This window comes from Chrysochloris asiatica, unplaced genomic scaffold, assembly GCF_000296735.1.
Source record: "Chrysochloris asiatica unplaced genomic scaffold, ChrAsi1.0 scaffold00053, whole genome shotgun sequence".
Taxonomy (NCBI): domain Eukaryota; kingdom Metazoa; phylum Chordata; class Mammalia; order Afrosoricida; family Chrysochloridae; genus Chrysochloris; species Chrysochloris asiatica.
In genome coordinates this window covers 10,132,329-10,148,132 of record NW_006408571.1, presented here as the reverse complement: position 1 = coordinate 10,148,132, position 15,804 = coordinate 10,132,329, and the positions used below count along the sequence as shown (strand labels likewise).

The window sequence follows — 15,804 nt, the reverse complement described above, 5'->3', positions numbered from 1 at the left end:
TGTACCTGGACCAAGAAGCAGTTGTTCGAACAGAGTATGGGAACACTAAATGTTTTAAAATTGGGAAAGGTGTGCAACAAGGTTGTGTTCTTTCACCATACTTATTCAACCTGTATGCTGAGCAAATAATCCAAGAAGCTGGGTTCTTTGAAGAAAAACGTGGCATCAGGATTGGAGGACTCATTAACGGCCTATGATATGCAGATGATACAACTTTGCTTGCTGATAGTGAAGAGTACTTGAAACATTTACTGATGCAGATCAAGGAACACAGCCTTCGGTATGAATTGCATCTCAATGTCAAGAAAACAAAGATCCTCACCACTGGACCAATTAACAACCTTCTTATCAACAGAGAAAAGATTTAAGTTGTCAAGGACTTCATTCTTCTTGGATCAACTATCAACATTCGTGGAAGCAGCAGTCAAGAGATCAGACGAAGTATTGCATTAGGCAAATCTGCTGCACAGGAACTTTTTAATGTGTTGAAGAGCAAAGATGTCAGCTTGAGGATTAGGGAGCGCCTGACCCAAGCCAAGGTATTTTCAGTAGCCTCATATGGATGCGAAAGCTGGACAGTGGATAAGGAAGACCGTAGAAGTATTGATGCCTTTGAGTTGTGGTGTTGGAGGAGAATATTAAAAGTGCCATGGACTGCCTAAAGAACCAATAGATTTGTTTTGGAAGAAGTGCAGCCAGAGTGTTCCTTGGAAGCCAAGATGGCTAAACTTCGTCTCTCATACTTTGGACATACTGTCAGGAGGGAACAGTCACTGGAGAAGAATGTCATGCTGGGTAAGATGGAGGGTCAGAGAAAAAGAGGAAGACCCCCAACGAGTTGGATCGGCCAAGTGGCATAATTGATGATGTCAAGTATGGCAGCGGTAGTAAGGTTGGCCCAGGATCGGACAATGTTTCATTCTGCTGTGCATGGGGTCGCTATGAGTTGGTTCCGACTCAGTGGCACCTGACAACAACAGCAATAAACCAAAACTAAGCACTTAGAAAACAGTTACTGCCCCTTTTCCCCTCACGCCTCTGTTAGCTGTAACCACTAATAAACTCTGATCTTTATACATTTGACTTCTGTGATTGACAAGTACAATTATTTGTCTTTTTGTGATTGATGTAATTAACTCAGTATGTTTTCAAGCTCTCTACATATTGTAGCATGTATCAAGACTCCGTTTCTCATAGTAGTGTAGTATTATTTATGTATAGATGTACGTTTTTTTTTTATCCATTTATCTTTCTATAGGCACTTAGGTAATGTCCACCTTTTGACTATTGTGAATAGTCCTTCAATAACATTGATATGCAAGTCTTTGCATCTCTGCTTGCAAGTCTTTTGGTTACATATCTAGGAGTGGAATTTCTAGGTCACATATTCATATTTAACTGAGTCTATTTGAATTATATTGAGTCCCTGGTTTGTGCAAATGGTTAGGACACTCAACTGCTAACTGTAAAATTGAAGGTTTGAGTTTACCACTGGTGCCCCAGAAGGAAGGCCTTGCAATCTACTGAGAAATCAGCTATTGAAAGTCCTGTGCAGTGTAGTTCTACTCTGACACAAACGGGGTTGTCATGAGTTGGAATCTACCCAGTCAGACCACACTGGCTTAACATAGCTACTGAGTCTTCAGATAACATAACGATCCAGATTTGAGTTTGAAATTCACAAGCAGATTCCACAAGACAAAGGTTTAGTTCTGAGTCACATCCAACATACTTATCAACCTGATGTGCCCACAAAACAGGTTTGGTACCACTCAGTTTATTGATGAGTTTATAGAGTCCAGTCAGGTTTATTCACTGGAAATTTTAGTTTAGTTACAAGTGGCTACTTAGCATCAATGTGAGTAAAGAAAAACCATGTTGGTTCTGTGTTCATCAGCGGTTCTGTGTTCATCAGCAGAAGATGCCTAACAGCACTGAGCTGGTACTGGGGCTGGGCTGCACAGCTGTCTGCAATGGGTGCTTGGTTGCAGGTAAGATGGCAGCTGTGGTGACCTGGGCCTGCTGGCCAAGGTCCACAACCCCACCAGTACACCTTAGGTGCCCACAAATCACGTCTCCTTATTCACATTAATTTTGGGGTTTCCTCTTTTTTGAGTTGCTTATTCACATTCACTGCCCATTTTTCTGCTGGGGTTGCTATATTTCTCCTCACTTGAAAGACTTCCTTGTATATTCTAGATATCAATTCCTTGTCAGTTTTAGACATTTCAGTTTGCTTCTTCCATTCCATTAAGTCCATTTTCTTTATCCCTTGTTAAACATAAATTTCTTAATTTTGACTAATCATTTTAAAAAAAACAAACCTTACTGTCAGTTTTAGAAATTACCAGGTGTAGGGTTTGGGTCTAAGGAGCTCTGGTAGCGTAGTGGTTACATATTGGGCTGCAAACCACAAGGTCAGCAGTTCGAAACTACCAGCTGTTCCACAGGAAAAAGATGAGGCTTCCTGTTCCCGTAATGATTTACAGCCTCAGAAACCCTGTACAGGGTTGCTATGGGTCAGAACTGACTCCACGGCACACCACCACCACCACTAGGGTTTGGGTCTAATCAAGAGAAACTACAGTTCTGTCAACAGGGAAAGTTTAATTAAACAACTATGAACTATAACAAGGGATTGGCTAGTTAGAAGTAAAGAAAGAGAACTCTAGGAAATTTAAGGAGCAGCCATTACCCCTAGGGCTGAAGAAGTGTACAAGAGTCACCAGAGATGAGATGCAGACCTTGTTGGAGAAGGTTTGGCTGGCTCACTGGCTTGCAGAGTCACTGTAGTCTCACAATACTTACCAAAGATCCACCTCTAGGGTGCTGGGAAAGGACACTCATAGGAAGGCGATTCACCAGAGGCCCTCTGCTACAAAACCACCTGGGTGTGGGAAGAGGCAGAAGTCTTGGACTACTGGCTGTCATCAATTGCAAAAGCTGGGCCCTGAAGAAGCCTCTTGTGCTGCAGGAGCCACGTCCCGCCATGGCAGTGAGCAGACACACTGCTTGGATTGCTCTCTTTGTTATACCACAATGCTGCTGGTTCAACTTGATTTCTTTACTGGAGTTTTTAGGTTGAAGTGATATTATTAAAATGATATCCTTTTGAAAAATATTTATTAAGTATAAATAAATGTCCTATACATTAAATATCAAGAAATATTCATTATTGATTACAAGTCAGGCTGCAATACTGAAGGAACCACAGAATCAAAATATCCACTCATGAAACAGTAGTGAAAATTTCATTCCAACACTGGACACAGTAAGGACTTGCTCACAAGACACAACAAAACCCATCAAACAAGGTCAACATTTTAACCAACCTATAAACGCCTACCAGCTGTTCCTTGGAAATCCTATTTGGGTCATTATGAGTTGGAACTGACTCGATAGTACTTACCAACAACAACATAATGCTACAACAGAAAATGGTTTTGAATCATAAGATGAACAGTCCCAATGATCTCATCTTATTAATTAATACCTCAGGTCATGTTGAGGTTGTGAAGTTACATTGTCATAAAATTTAATGATACCCATTTCCTTCATTTTATTTCAGATTATTAATGAACGAAAACAAGTCTTACACAGCCAATGATTTTGTTAGTCTTTCATAAGATAAAAGGAATAAAAATTCAGTACAAAGAAAGTAGCGATGAGTCTCTTAACGGAAAAAAAAAGCAAAGTAATTCACTTTCCTTCAAAGAAAGGAAAGAAACCTAAATCTGTTATGGCAAATTTGGAAAGTGATTTCCCAGTCCCCAGAATACATGTTTATTTTACACAATATATTTGAATGACGGAAGTCTATGAAGCAGGAATCTGTGGCAATCCAAATTCATCCACCAACACTCCATCCTGTGGAAGACAAGTCATTTTTAGTGCCACTATTTTTTTTTAAACAGATATAAAATGATTACAAACAATAGTAAAATCTAATTTCCAAGTGTTTATCAATCAAAACCAAAATCCCGTTCAGAAAATGAAAGCTATTTTATGAAAGGTAAATGGGAAGGGATGAATTAGGAAAAGAACTGTAGAGGGTCAAAAAGGTGATTCTTGGCAGAGTAATGGAAAAGTAAAGCAGGTGAAAGAAGGAGAAAAAGAAACGCAGGAGCAAACCTAGAAAGGGCAAAAGGAGGCGGGGGAGTTAAGGGGAAAGGCAGAGTTGTTGATCCTTGCCTCTAGATTTGCATCTTCACAAAGATCTGTAAACTAAATGAAAGATTTTTGTAGCCTCTCAAATCCCTGAAGGAGCTGTACCCGAGGGCAGCACTCACTTCTATTACCATCCTTTACTAAAAATCATAGACAGTGAGAGTACTATCAATCTCAATAGTCCATTTAACTCAGGAAGTAACAGGTACCCCAGGGACTTGCTACTAGGGATTTGAAAAGGTGGATTTGAGAGTGTTAATAAAAAATTTCAGGTATACTAAGAAAAAGTAACTGACACACTTGAAACCTTTAAGTGGTCAGAGAAGGTGGGGATGGGGCTGTGGGTAGGATAGATAAAGGTAAGACTTAAAGAGAAACATAAGATTTCAGGCTTTAAGGAGAAGGGAGGATATAGTAGAAGACCTACATTTATAGAAATTAACTATAAGGGCCCTGAAAATTACTTACTTTATGTACCTTTCCCCCACATTTTATAGGTGGGGAAAACAAACTAGGTTCAGAGATAAAATACGAATTTCTAATATGCTCCAAGTCACACAGTGAATGAAGGCAGAGTAGAAATGGCTCCCATTCAAGGGTTCTTTAGACTTATGCTGTGCACATTTTAAATGATTTGCCCAACGTCTCCTAGCGAGTTAGTGCCGGGGCTGAGACTGATACTCAGCTGTCCTGATTTTACTACCTGGTTGGATCAACATCTTTTTTTTTTAACATCCAACTAGAATTTACTGCTACTTTTGTTACAATTTGTGCTACAAGACATGCCGCATAGGAAATTAAAGCCCTTGAGGAAAATATTCATGGTTTACGGTGTAACTGGTTTTGTTTCTTCTTTGGGATGACGGTGAGAGATGGCATCTAGTGAGACTGAAGGCAGAGGATCAGAATCTTTTTACACTAAGTTTTATTCTAAATTGTTAATCCCTATAATTTAACTGGAGTCCTAGTGTGGTGCTACAGGATAAGCAATGGAATGCTAAGCTCAATGTTGGCAGTTCAAACCCACCAGCTGCTTTTGGAAATCCTATACAGGTTCTTTACAAGTTAGAACCAACTCCAAGGCACTTAATAACAGCAACATAATCTAACTAATGAGTCTGGGCAGTGTGACTTGATTTTACACTGCCATCTGGCTCATGCATGCTCTTCTGATACTTTCCCAGGAAATGAAAAACAGACAAATGGCACCCAGTGGAAACTCACAAGAGTGAATTTGCATATTGTACCAATGATCATTGTATAACAACATTCCTGGGCCTCAGTGAATCCAATACAGAAAAGGCTGGGTTTTCACAGGGTCCCCAAAACAATGGCCGAGACTGTCTTTCCACGTTGTAACTCAAGACTAATTCTTAGGCTCCTAAACTGGTGGTCAAGCATAAACCTTAATCATTTTGCAAAGAAAATACTCGTACATACAGAAAAGAGCTCTCACCTTATTCTTTGCATCAGAGGGCACACCTTCAGGAATCGCAGGTGCAGATGCTGCTTCATCCAAATACGAGCTGTCTTCATCAGCCAACAGCTCATCACCCAGTGCATCCAATTCTGAGATTGACACAATCAACATTTCAAAACTAATGTAAGCAAGAGAACTGGCAGCTAATGTGAAGAAAGTTAGATGTTATTTACAGCAAGATAAAAATTTAAATATAAAAATAAAGGAACTATTCATTCCTATTTTCAAAATCAAAGATGACTATTATATGAAAATGTCAAAGGAACTAGTATGGTGAAATCTCTGGCGGGAGGGGGGAATACAAAGATCAAAATGAAACAAACAAACAAAACCACCAACCCCCACAGGTTTACAAGGCCCTTGGTTTCATTAGAAGCTTCCAGGGTTATTAGTTAGCCAATTCAAACTAAGAAATTCGGACTCTAACAAATAGAAGAAATTCTCTCTCAATTCTTGATGAACTTGAAAGCAGGAAGGTACAGGAGGCTTGAGATGGCTATGAACTGTGTGGCTATATCACTGCATGAAATCAGTTCTAAAAAGAAGTCCAGGGATCAGTAAGTTGGAGTGGCTGGAGGAATGACATTACCAGGTTTCCCTTAAACTAAAAATGTGCCATTTTTAGTTTCATTCACTGCCATCGAGTCCATTCTGATTCATAGTGCTGCTATACAGTTTCTGAGGCTGCAGAACTTCGTGGTAGTTTTTATTGCTAAGTGCTGTCTTTATAGCAAAGATTTACTGTAAAGATTTATAGAACTGTAAATCTTTACAGGAGCAGAAAGCCTCATCTTTTTCCCATGGGGCAGCTGGTGGGTTTGAACCGCAGACCTTGTGATTAAGAGTCCAATACTTACCCTACAGCGCCACCAGGGCTCCTATTTTTAGTTTGTTGCTATTGTTGTTAAGTGCCGTTGAGTCAGCGCTGACGCATAGCAATCCTGTATAGGGTTTTTGAGTAGTGGCTGCTCGGTTTGAACCACTGATTTTGTGGTTAGTAATCCAAAGTTTATTCTACAGTGCCCACTTGGGAAAAAGGAGCAGGGGTGGGGAGCAGAGAATTCTAGGCAGAAACATACCATGGAGACAGAAAAGAGCAGTACTATGGCAGAATCACGCAACAGAAAATCTAGTGATACTCATACTAGAAATTGACAGCCAACCTGGTCTTTCCTTCTTCCACCTTCAGTCAAATAAGTTTTACCCACTCAAACTCTGAAACACTTCTTGAATCTGCCTATTCCGTTTCTGCTACCACCACCGTAGTCTCAGCCACCATCACCTTCTACATGAACTATAGCAGTAACTTCTAGACTCCTCTTCCTAAGGCCACTTAACCATCTCCATTTTTCATCCTTTCATGTCTTAGGCTAAACGTATCTTCCTCAAGAAAATGGCCCATGCATTCTCCTCACCCCCAACCAGGTTAGATTTCTGTTTCGTGCTCCCAGGGTATTTCATACTTACCCTTCTTAATACTTTTTGTTCTTGTAATTAATTACAATTAGTTACTTGAAGCAAACTATTTTCTCACCCTTGCTAGAGGAAAAGCTTCATGAATGCAGAAGTCATATGTTGTTTCAATGTGGAATCTCCAGCACAAAGCATAGTACCTGGCATATAGTAATAGTAGATGCACACTAAGTATTTGCCAACTATAGTTTCTTGGTCTGCTTCTGTTTTGAGGGAGAGGACTCCAAGTAGGAAAACAGGGAAAATAAATGCAAAAGGAAACAGCAGGGTAAGAAAGTGTAGATGACATAGTAGATATCAAGCTCTAGGGGCCTTTGCCTAGCTAGACCTTCGTTTGGAGTTTGTCCATCCCAGAGCTGCTGGTGAAGCGTACGCTCCGATGTGCCTGCGTCATGATCTCTTTGCTTAAAGATTATACCACAAAATCACTTCCCGGGAACACTCATAAGAATTTCCCATAGCATTTGGGCAAAGCATCCAGGCAGTTACAATTTTCCGCCTCTAAAGCTCGGCATATACTGCTTTTCCTATAACTTACCTGCTTCTAGGTCATCTTCATCTAATTCTGGGGTGCCGTAACTACGACTCAGGGCTTCCTGGATTTCATTGGCATCTTCCATCATATCCTCCAGCTGGTCTTGTAGATCCTATAGAAATACATGTGGCAGGGTTTTCATTGATTTCCTACTCTCGCCTCATAATCTTAGTAATGAATAATTTTAGAAAGATATGGCATATGATATGCCTGGCACATAACTGGGACCACTAATAGCCATATCTCATAAGACTACTGTACGGATTTATTATAACAATATACATAAACACCAAACATTTTATAAGCATTATTATTACTTCTATTATGATAAGAATGTACAGAACAACAATATGCTCTTCTTCTACCGAAACCCCAAATAGAAGGGGAAAGATTAAGACAGAAGGTCCAAATCAGCAGCACCTTTCTCCTTTGAATTTCTAGAGCAACATAAAATATTTGACAGCTTGTTCCTGGCCCTGAATCACAGTATGCTTGTTTTTCAAAAAAAGAGAAAAGGATAGAAGCAAAAGTCTTGTTTTTCTTGCATTTTCAACTACTAATCTCCTACAATGTACACACATTTAACATTCTGCGATCCTGAGAAGCACAGGCTGAATTTTAAAAGAGGTGAAAATAGCATCAAGTAAGCTAAACAAGTCAACTTATGTTATATTATTACATATCAAGACAGATCTCCCCAAATCACAAGTAAATAGGATTTTTAGCAAAAGACTCTAAGACAAACACAGGGGGAAAAATCATATACACAAAGAGTTAGTTGGTTCAATATGGAAACAAATAACAAGGACTAAAGTAGAAACAACAGTGATGCGCAGAAACTGAAAAATAAAATAGAACAGAAAACACAGACACAAATGAGACCTATGAAAGGATGAGACTGGTTTACAAATAAAACATTTTAGGAAAACAAATCTAATAAATGGAATTCAAAATATACAACCCAACCAAAAGATGAAATTACAAGACAGTCACATATACACACTAAGAATTGGAGACGGGTTCTCCACCTGCTATTCTGGCAAACTATCTGGGAGGGACAGAAAAGGATAATTAGGCAAGGAGACAACCATAAGTGGAAGATGGAAAAACATATAAGAACCAGTAAGACCAAAGTTTTTATTTTGTTCATATTAAATAACTCTAAATAAAATACAGAGAACCCTAAGAAACTAAAATTCTATCTCATATTTTATTACTAAATGATACTATACAAACAAGTACACACAGACATTATTTTTAGTGAATCTCCTGAAAAACATCACTGAAGTTAATTCCACGTAAGAGGAGACTAGAAAACAGCCAAGGACAGTCTAAGGAGGTACTGGGAAAAAAAAAAAAAAAAAAAAAAAGTCTGGGTAAAACAGCAAATGTTTTCTCTCCTGTTAAAGACTGCAGCACTGGCAGGGATACCTCTGTAGAGGCAAAAAGATACCCAAAGCCACAGTAAGTGCTCATCCAACAAACACTGCTTGAATCCCACAGCACTGATTTCATTTAACAGCCTCTTGTTCATTAATTCACCAAGCAACAAATTACGTATTTTCACATGCAACACGCTCAAGCACTAACATGTATAAGAGACTAAAGCATGAAGGGGTTGTTTAGTTTGTAAAAACCATATAATGAGCATGCTATTTGCATAAAATATGGGACTTTCTGAGCGAGCTAGTCACTGGGGGATACAACACTGATTCCCTGCCCTCAAGGAAAGACACATTCTAGTCAACAGGATAGAGGTAAAGAGCACTATCAAATATGCAGAAAGGATACCTCTTTCCACCAGCCAGGCCCCACTCATCACATTCACCACACAGAGCAGAGAGCAACGAAGCTCTTAGGATTCACCTCCCCAATCAGGAAATGCTAATATGAAAGACCAAGGGACACTGTTATTAAAAAGAACCAACTCTACACCAGATAGGCAGATACCCTCATTTACCAACTCATGACAGTCATAGCATCACTAGTTTATAACTGAGGAAACAAATGAAAAATCATTGAGTTGGAGACAAACAGCAAACATTTATTAGGTGCTTATTTTGTACACTTACACAGATGAGCTCATTTATTCCATCTTCTCACTGAATAGTGCGCTACCTATGAACCTGGCATTTGAGGAAACTGAGACCTCAGGCACCATTTCCTAAAGTTACTCTACTAGTAAACGGCAGGTCAGAGATTTAATCCTTCATCTGTGCTCTTCCCATCACACTCCTGTGGATTCTTTTAGAAATTAGGACATATCTCACCTCAATCTGGTCAACTTTCACTTGCTTGTATGCTTTTTTCATTTCTTTTACTCCCAGTTTCATAGCGTCAACCTAAAAGAAAAGATCAAAGAAAACAGTGTCTTAAAAAGACAAGTTTAGTCGTCTGTCTTCTAAATACTGCAGGAAAAAAACAAAAATAACACTTCAAAAGACCAATCATGGGGAAAGGTGATTTGAGAGTACCGTGGTCTTGGTGTCCTTCAGAGACTGGATGGTGTAATTGGCTTGCTCCATGTTATATGACTGCTGGGAGAGATTGTCCCGCTGCTGCTCGTACCTTTATGGAGTCAGTTGAGAACAGTAAATGTAAACCAGAGAAAGGAGTTCTAACACTAATGAGAGAATTTCAAGGGAAAAAAAACCACTCCATAAACCTTAAAGCAATTATACTGGCAAAAAACCCCAACAATTTAATCACCCTAACAGCACTTTACAACAACAACAACATGGAGTCCTGGTGTGGTGCTGTAGTATAAGCTCTGACTGGACTGCAGGGTCAATTTGAACCACAAGGTCAGTGGTTCAAACCTACCAGCCGCTCCTTGGAAACCCTATACAGGGCCACTCTGAGTCAGAACAGACTCAACAGCACTTAACAACAGCAACAATATATTGTTTTATATGTTCTCCTCCAAGTTTTGTGCCAACTTGGCTAGGCCAGGATTCTTAGTGGTTTGGCAGTTAAGACCTAGTAATTCCTCATGGTAAGATCTGTTATGAGCAGCCGGTCAATTGAAGGGAAGCTTCCTTGTTGGTAAGATCTGCTCTTAGTATATGTAGCCGCTGTGAAAGCTGCCTTGCTTTTGGCTGGGTCTCGATTCTGTATTTGGCTCATCAACTGACCTGCGATTCGTTGAAGTCAGCCAGTGTGCTAATCCTGGGAGTTGTTAGCAGCCTATCAGCTTATCTGCTGATCTTGGATTCATTCGCCTCTGCAGCCAATGGTCTGTTATATGAATTTGTGTTCATTAGCCCCTATATCTATGTGAGTCAGGAGAAGCCTCCAGCCTGATACCTGATCCTTGGACTTGGTACTTGCCCACCTTTATAAATATGTGACTAATATCCTTGATACAAAGTCCCTCTCATCTCCCTCTCTACATATGGGAGCATGGTGGTTCTCTCTACACTGGACTACGAACCACAAGATCCATGGTTTGAGCCTGCTAACTGCTCCATGGAAAAAAGATGAGGCTTTCTGCTCCCTCAAAGATTTAAAGCCTTGAAAACCATATAAAGGGTCACTATGAGTTGGAAGTGACGTGATGGCACTTAACAATAAATAATACATACGCACAGGTTTTGCTCCTGTAGAGAATCCAGCCTAAAACAGTATGTATTTTAGTTATAACACTGTTTTACCATTTGCTTTTTTTCTATGTTGCAACATAATCTGACTTGGAATATGACTTTATAAAGTTTAGATGATTTCCTTATAATAAATTCCTTGAAGTGAGATTATTGGGGTGTAGGGTCCTGGTGTGGTGTTATGGGTCAATGCATTGGACTGCAAAGTCGGTTTGAACTGTAAGGTTGGTGGGTCAAGCTCACCAGCTGCTCCTCAGAAATCCTATACAGGGTCGCTATGGGTTGGAACCGACTTGATGGCACATAACAACAACAAAAAGGGTAAAATTATTTCTTAAAATATTTTGGGTGAAAGTGTACCAAAATTGTGTACCTAGAAAAACAGGCTCCTGTTCAACAATTTCTACACATATTGTACTCCTCATGTATACATTCAGGAATGAGGTGGCTCTAGAGGATAAGCAGTGGACTGTGAGCCATAGGGCAGGCAGTTTAAGCCCACCAGTCATTCTGAGGGAGGAAGACGAAGCTTTCTGTTCCTGTAAAGATTTAGAGCATCAGATACTCTATCAAGAGTTGTAACTGACTTCATGGCACTTAACAACAACAACAACATCCCAGAGGACAGAGTAGAGTTGCCCCACAGGGTTTCCAAGGCTGTAATCTTTACAAAAGCACACGGCCACATCTTTGTCCTGTGAAGCTACTGGTAAGCTCGAACCATCGACCTTTTGGTTAGCAGCTGAGAGCTTAATTACTACACCAGCAGGATTCTTTGACTCTAGACTGAGTAAGTGGTACATAGAAACTGCCATTGCGGAAACTGTATATAGATGCTGGTGTGATAAAATATAAACAACTGTAAAATATTATTCAATTCACTATAACTTTTTATACAGTTATGTGGTTTCTCAAAAGACATTAAAAATACAACATATGGGGAAAAATTCCTAAGTATTATTGTTTAGATTCCTCATATTGTAGGGTAAGACTATTTTTAAGGCTCCAAATACATAGTACATACTGAGAAAGCTGAGCTGCTTTTTTAGTATGTACTCTTGCTGGCTCCTATCAGACTCCACATGATCTCTAGAACCCTGCAGAGGATCTCAGCTGGTCAGCCTACAGGGGTAAGCATCAAAGATACTATTTGGCTTCTGTTCAAGCATCAAGATATGTTGTTGTTGTGTTAAGTGCCGTCAAGTCATTCTGACTCACAGCAACCCTGTCTAGGGTTTCCCTGGAGCGGCTGGTGGGTTTGAACTGTTGACTGTGAGGTTCTAACCAACCTGCAGTTTAGTGCATTGTCCTGCAGCACCACACCAGGGCTCCATCAGGACATACGGACATAAAGCAAATGAAGGACCTTTAGATCTATTATGGTGATGACAACATATATTCAGGATTCCTAACTTGAAAAAAAGCAAAGTAGGTACACGCTTAATGGGAGAACCACACTCTATAGGTCTGATCAATCCAAAAAGATAGCTATTAGCTGCATATGATGACTTAAATTTACATAGCTAAAAGGAAATAAAGTTTAAAATCCATTTCTTTAGTCACACTAGTCATATTTCAAGTACTTAATAGCTGTGTGTGACTAGTAACTAACGGATTGGGCACCACAGACATATAGAATATCTCCTACATCACAAGATGGTCTATTGGATGGCACTGCAGGATAATGCACTGGACCACAAGGTTGGCGGTTCAAACCCACCAGCTGCTCCTTGAAAACCCTGTACAGGGTCGCTATGAGTTGGAACTGACTTGAAGGCACTTAACACAACAAAACAACAGATGTTGCTGAACATGCAAGGCGAAAACAACATCCCCTACCCTTTCCCTATTTGCAATTAAATCAAGAATGCTTATTAAGTGATATGGAAACCTAAAGGAATAAAAGACAATTTTTTCCCTCTTTGGTTAAACCTGAAAGAGAGAAGGATATTACGCTCATAACTTACATCCGCTTTTGCTTTAAGACCCGCAAGGCTTTCTGCTTGACCATATTCTAGGGGGAAAAACAGATTTTAATGAAAAGAAACAGAAAAAATATATATATAATAAAAGAAATCTCTTATACCCCCAAACTCACATATCTATAGATTTTCTCCTGGTTTCTGGTCTTCCCCTCCCAAGCACAGATGTCTTAAGATCAAGTCTTGAAGCCTTAGCATGTGTCTTTACATCCTACATCTCAGTACAGTTAACTTCTTTACCTTTCCCCAACGAACATCTTCACTCCCTGGCCTAACAGTACCCATTCTGGATGGCTAGCTGCTTCAGGGGGGTTCCCCACTTTGGACATCAGTTATCAAGTCAAAACACATCATGCTCAAACTCCTCAATCTGTTCTTACTTTAAAAATGACTAACAATGGCCACCCAAGGTGCTCCCATCTCCAAGTTGAGAACCTTTCCATCAACATTACCTTTTCCCTCTGCTGTCTGCCATGCACAGTCACTCCATTAACGATTTTCAGAACTCACTTTCAAATTGACCTTTTATCCTCATTCTCATGACTACCACCACAGTTTGAACTCTCACCACAAACCTAGGTGGCCTCTTCTGCTTCTGGTCACCCTTCAATTCAAATCATCCAATTAAGATGGCTAGAAAAAACCTCACCCACTCCCCTTTCTATATTTCTATACATCAGTTTTTTTCCATCTCCTCCAAAAAGGAAGGAAAAGCAGGTAATACTTTCAGATGATAATAAATACATTTACTGAGTATTATGTGCTATGCAGGTCACATGAATTACCTTATTTAATTCTTACCCTATGAAGTAGATATTAACTCCATTTTTCCAGATGGGATACAGGCTCAGTGAGGTTAAATAACCTGCTCCAGGTCACAAGACTAATAAGTTACAGAGCTTAGAAAGATCAAGGTAGTTCTTTACCCACAATCCATACACTTAAATACAGTACACAATATTCCTACCTAATAGAAGAAAATAACAGGTAGCTGATTTTATCAAGGTCATAGCTCATAGGTAGTAATGAAATACTATTTTCCTAGTTCAGTGATTTCCCCCAATATGCCACTGAACCTCCTTAACCAGTCTGTTGTACTTATCTGGCCTGACTAGCTGGCCCAACCCCATTACTCAGATTGCCAGCTCCTCAGCAGAAGATGCTAATTCTCAGGTACACACTTCTGGACATACAATCAGAATCTTTTTTTTCACTAGTCCAAACCTCCTTCCCCATCTGGCTCCTTAAGGATACACCCCTTACATAGGTTTTGTCCTTACCAGACTGTGAGCATCTCTCTTGTATCTCTCATCAGCCCCCACCATCAGGCCCTATTTCTATTGGAGGCTCACATTACACTGCCATAGCACATTCTGAAGCAGCTGCCATTTGCCTTACCTTTGTGGGACCCTCTCTCATTTTCTTGATCTGATCTTTATACTTCACTAGTTCAGCATCCAGTCGAGAAATCTTTTTGTCAATGGATTCTGCCCTGCTATCCACCTTGAGGGGGAAAAAAAACCAGAGGCAGTGGTAATTATTGCAAGACACCAACATGGGAAGGGGCAGAAAAAAGAATATGGAAGAAAAGCCTGTGGTAGAGTACAAGACAGTGATTCCCAAAAGTGGGGGGAGGGTTTCAACAGAAACACCTGGAGACGTTTACAAACTATATACCACTTCCAGATACTGATGTTCCAGGGTGTCTTGAGGCAGAAAAATCATCTGAGAATCACTACGCTGAGCAGGAGAAAGATGAAGCTTTCTGCTCCCGCAAAGATTTACAGCCTAGAAAACCCTATATAGAGTCGCTAAGTCAGCACTTAAAAACTGAGTTGAGGCTTCCCTGGAAGGGAGACTAGGCATGCCAGGGGCTCAATCAGATGGGAGTGTGAAATAGGCTAATGGCAGTGGACCCCCACAAGGGTTATAGATCTTACGGCATTTCCTAAGCAGGAGATGGGTGGTTAAAGCGAGAGGTCAGGGTTCTGAATTTTGTTAATGAGTTCCAGGTAATGTAGACATAGAATATCAAGTTGAAAGTCTTGAGGTGGGCGAGGTCATAGGTTCCCAGGGCTAGAAGCAAGAGGTCGGACTGGAAGAAATAAGCGAGTATGGGCCCAGAGCTGGGTGGGGTGAGGAGATTAAGGCGAGAGCAAGTGGATGAGACAGTGGACATCAGAATGGCATGGGTACAGTTAGTGAGGGGTAAGGAGTCCCTTGTTTGCGGCTTCAGGCATGACCTGGGTAACAGGGGTGTTGGGCCAAAGGTAGGGTGGAGAGGGGAAGATGTAATGGGCCCGGGGCCGGGAATTGGAATCAGCAGTAGGAGCCGGGAGTGAGGAGTGGGCAGGGTCAGGGGTGCCCAGCGACCCAGAACCGAGTTAGGCTGGTCGAGTGCCCACCGTGCCAATGCAGTCAGTCAGGCTGGGAGGCGGAGCCTTGGGTTTTGCTTTTCCGAAGAATCGGTTCATCTTGTACGGCCTAGAAGAAACCCAAACACTGGATCAAAATCAGAAACGGAAATAAAGTCGCCCTTCCCTCCACCCTGACTTCCGGCCCCCCCGC

General features: G+C 40.6%; 1 protein-coding gene across 1 annotated transcript; it reads right to left on the bottom strand.

The window, feature by feature from the left end:
- Positions 1 to 3,816: 3,816 nt before the first annotated feature.
- On the bottom strand, positions 3,817 to 15,757 carry CHMP5 (charged multivesicular body protein 5). Its single transcript, XM_006863031.1, has 8 exons — positions 15,642 to 15,757; positions 14,635 to 14,739; positions 13,222 to 13,268; positions 10,130 to 10,223; positions 9,926 to 9,997; positions 7,659 to 7,767; positions 5,624 to 5,736; positions 3,817 to 3,867 (listed from the first exon to the last, which is right to left on the bottom strand). The coding sequence occupies exons 1-8, from the start codon at positions 15,708 to 15,710 to the stop codon at positions 3,817 to 3,819; spliced, it is 660 nt and encodes a 219-aa protein (XP_006863093.1). The 5' UTR covers positions 15,711 to 15,757.
- Positions 15,758 to 15,804: the final 47 nt, after the last annotated feature.

Bases quoted from the DNA above. Each gene is read 5' to 3' on its own strand.
- CHMP5 (XM_006863031.1), bottom strand. From the start codon at position 15,710: ATGAACCGATTCTTCGGAAAAGCAAAACCCAAGGCTCCGCCTCCCAGC. The intron at 7,768-9,925 runs GTGAGATATGTC...GTATTTCTATAG, and splicing joins TGAAAGTTGACCAGATTGAG to GATCTACAAGACCAGCTGGA. The intron at 5,737-7,658 runs GTAAGTTATAGG...TGTCAATCTCAG, and splicing joins TGAAGATGACCTAGAAGCAG to AATTGGATGCACTGGGTGAT.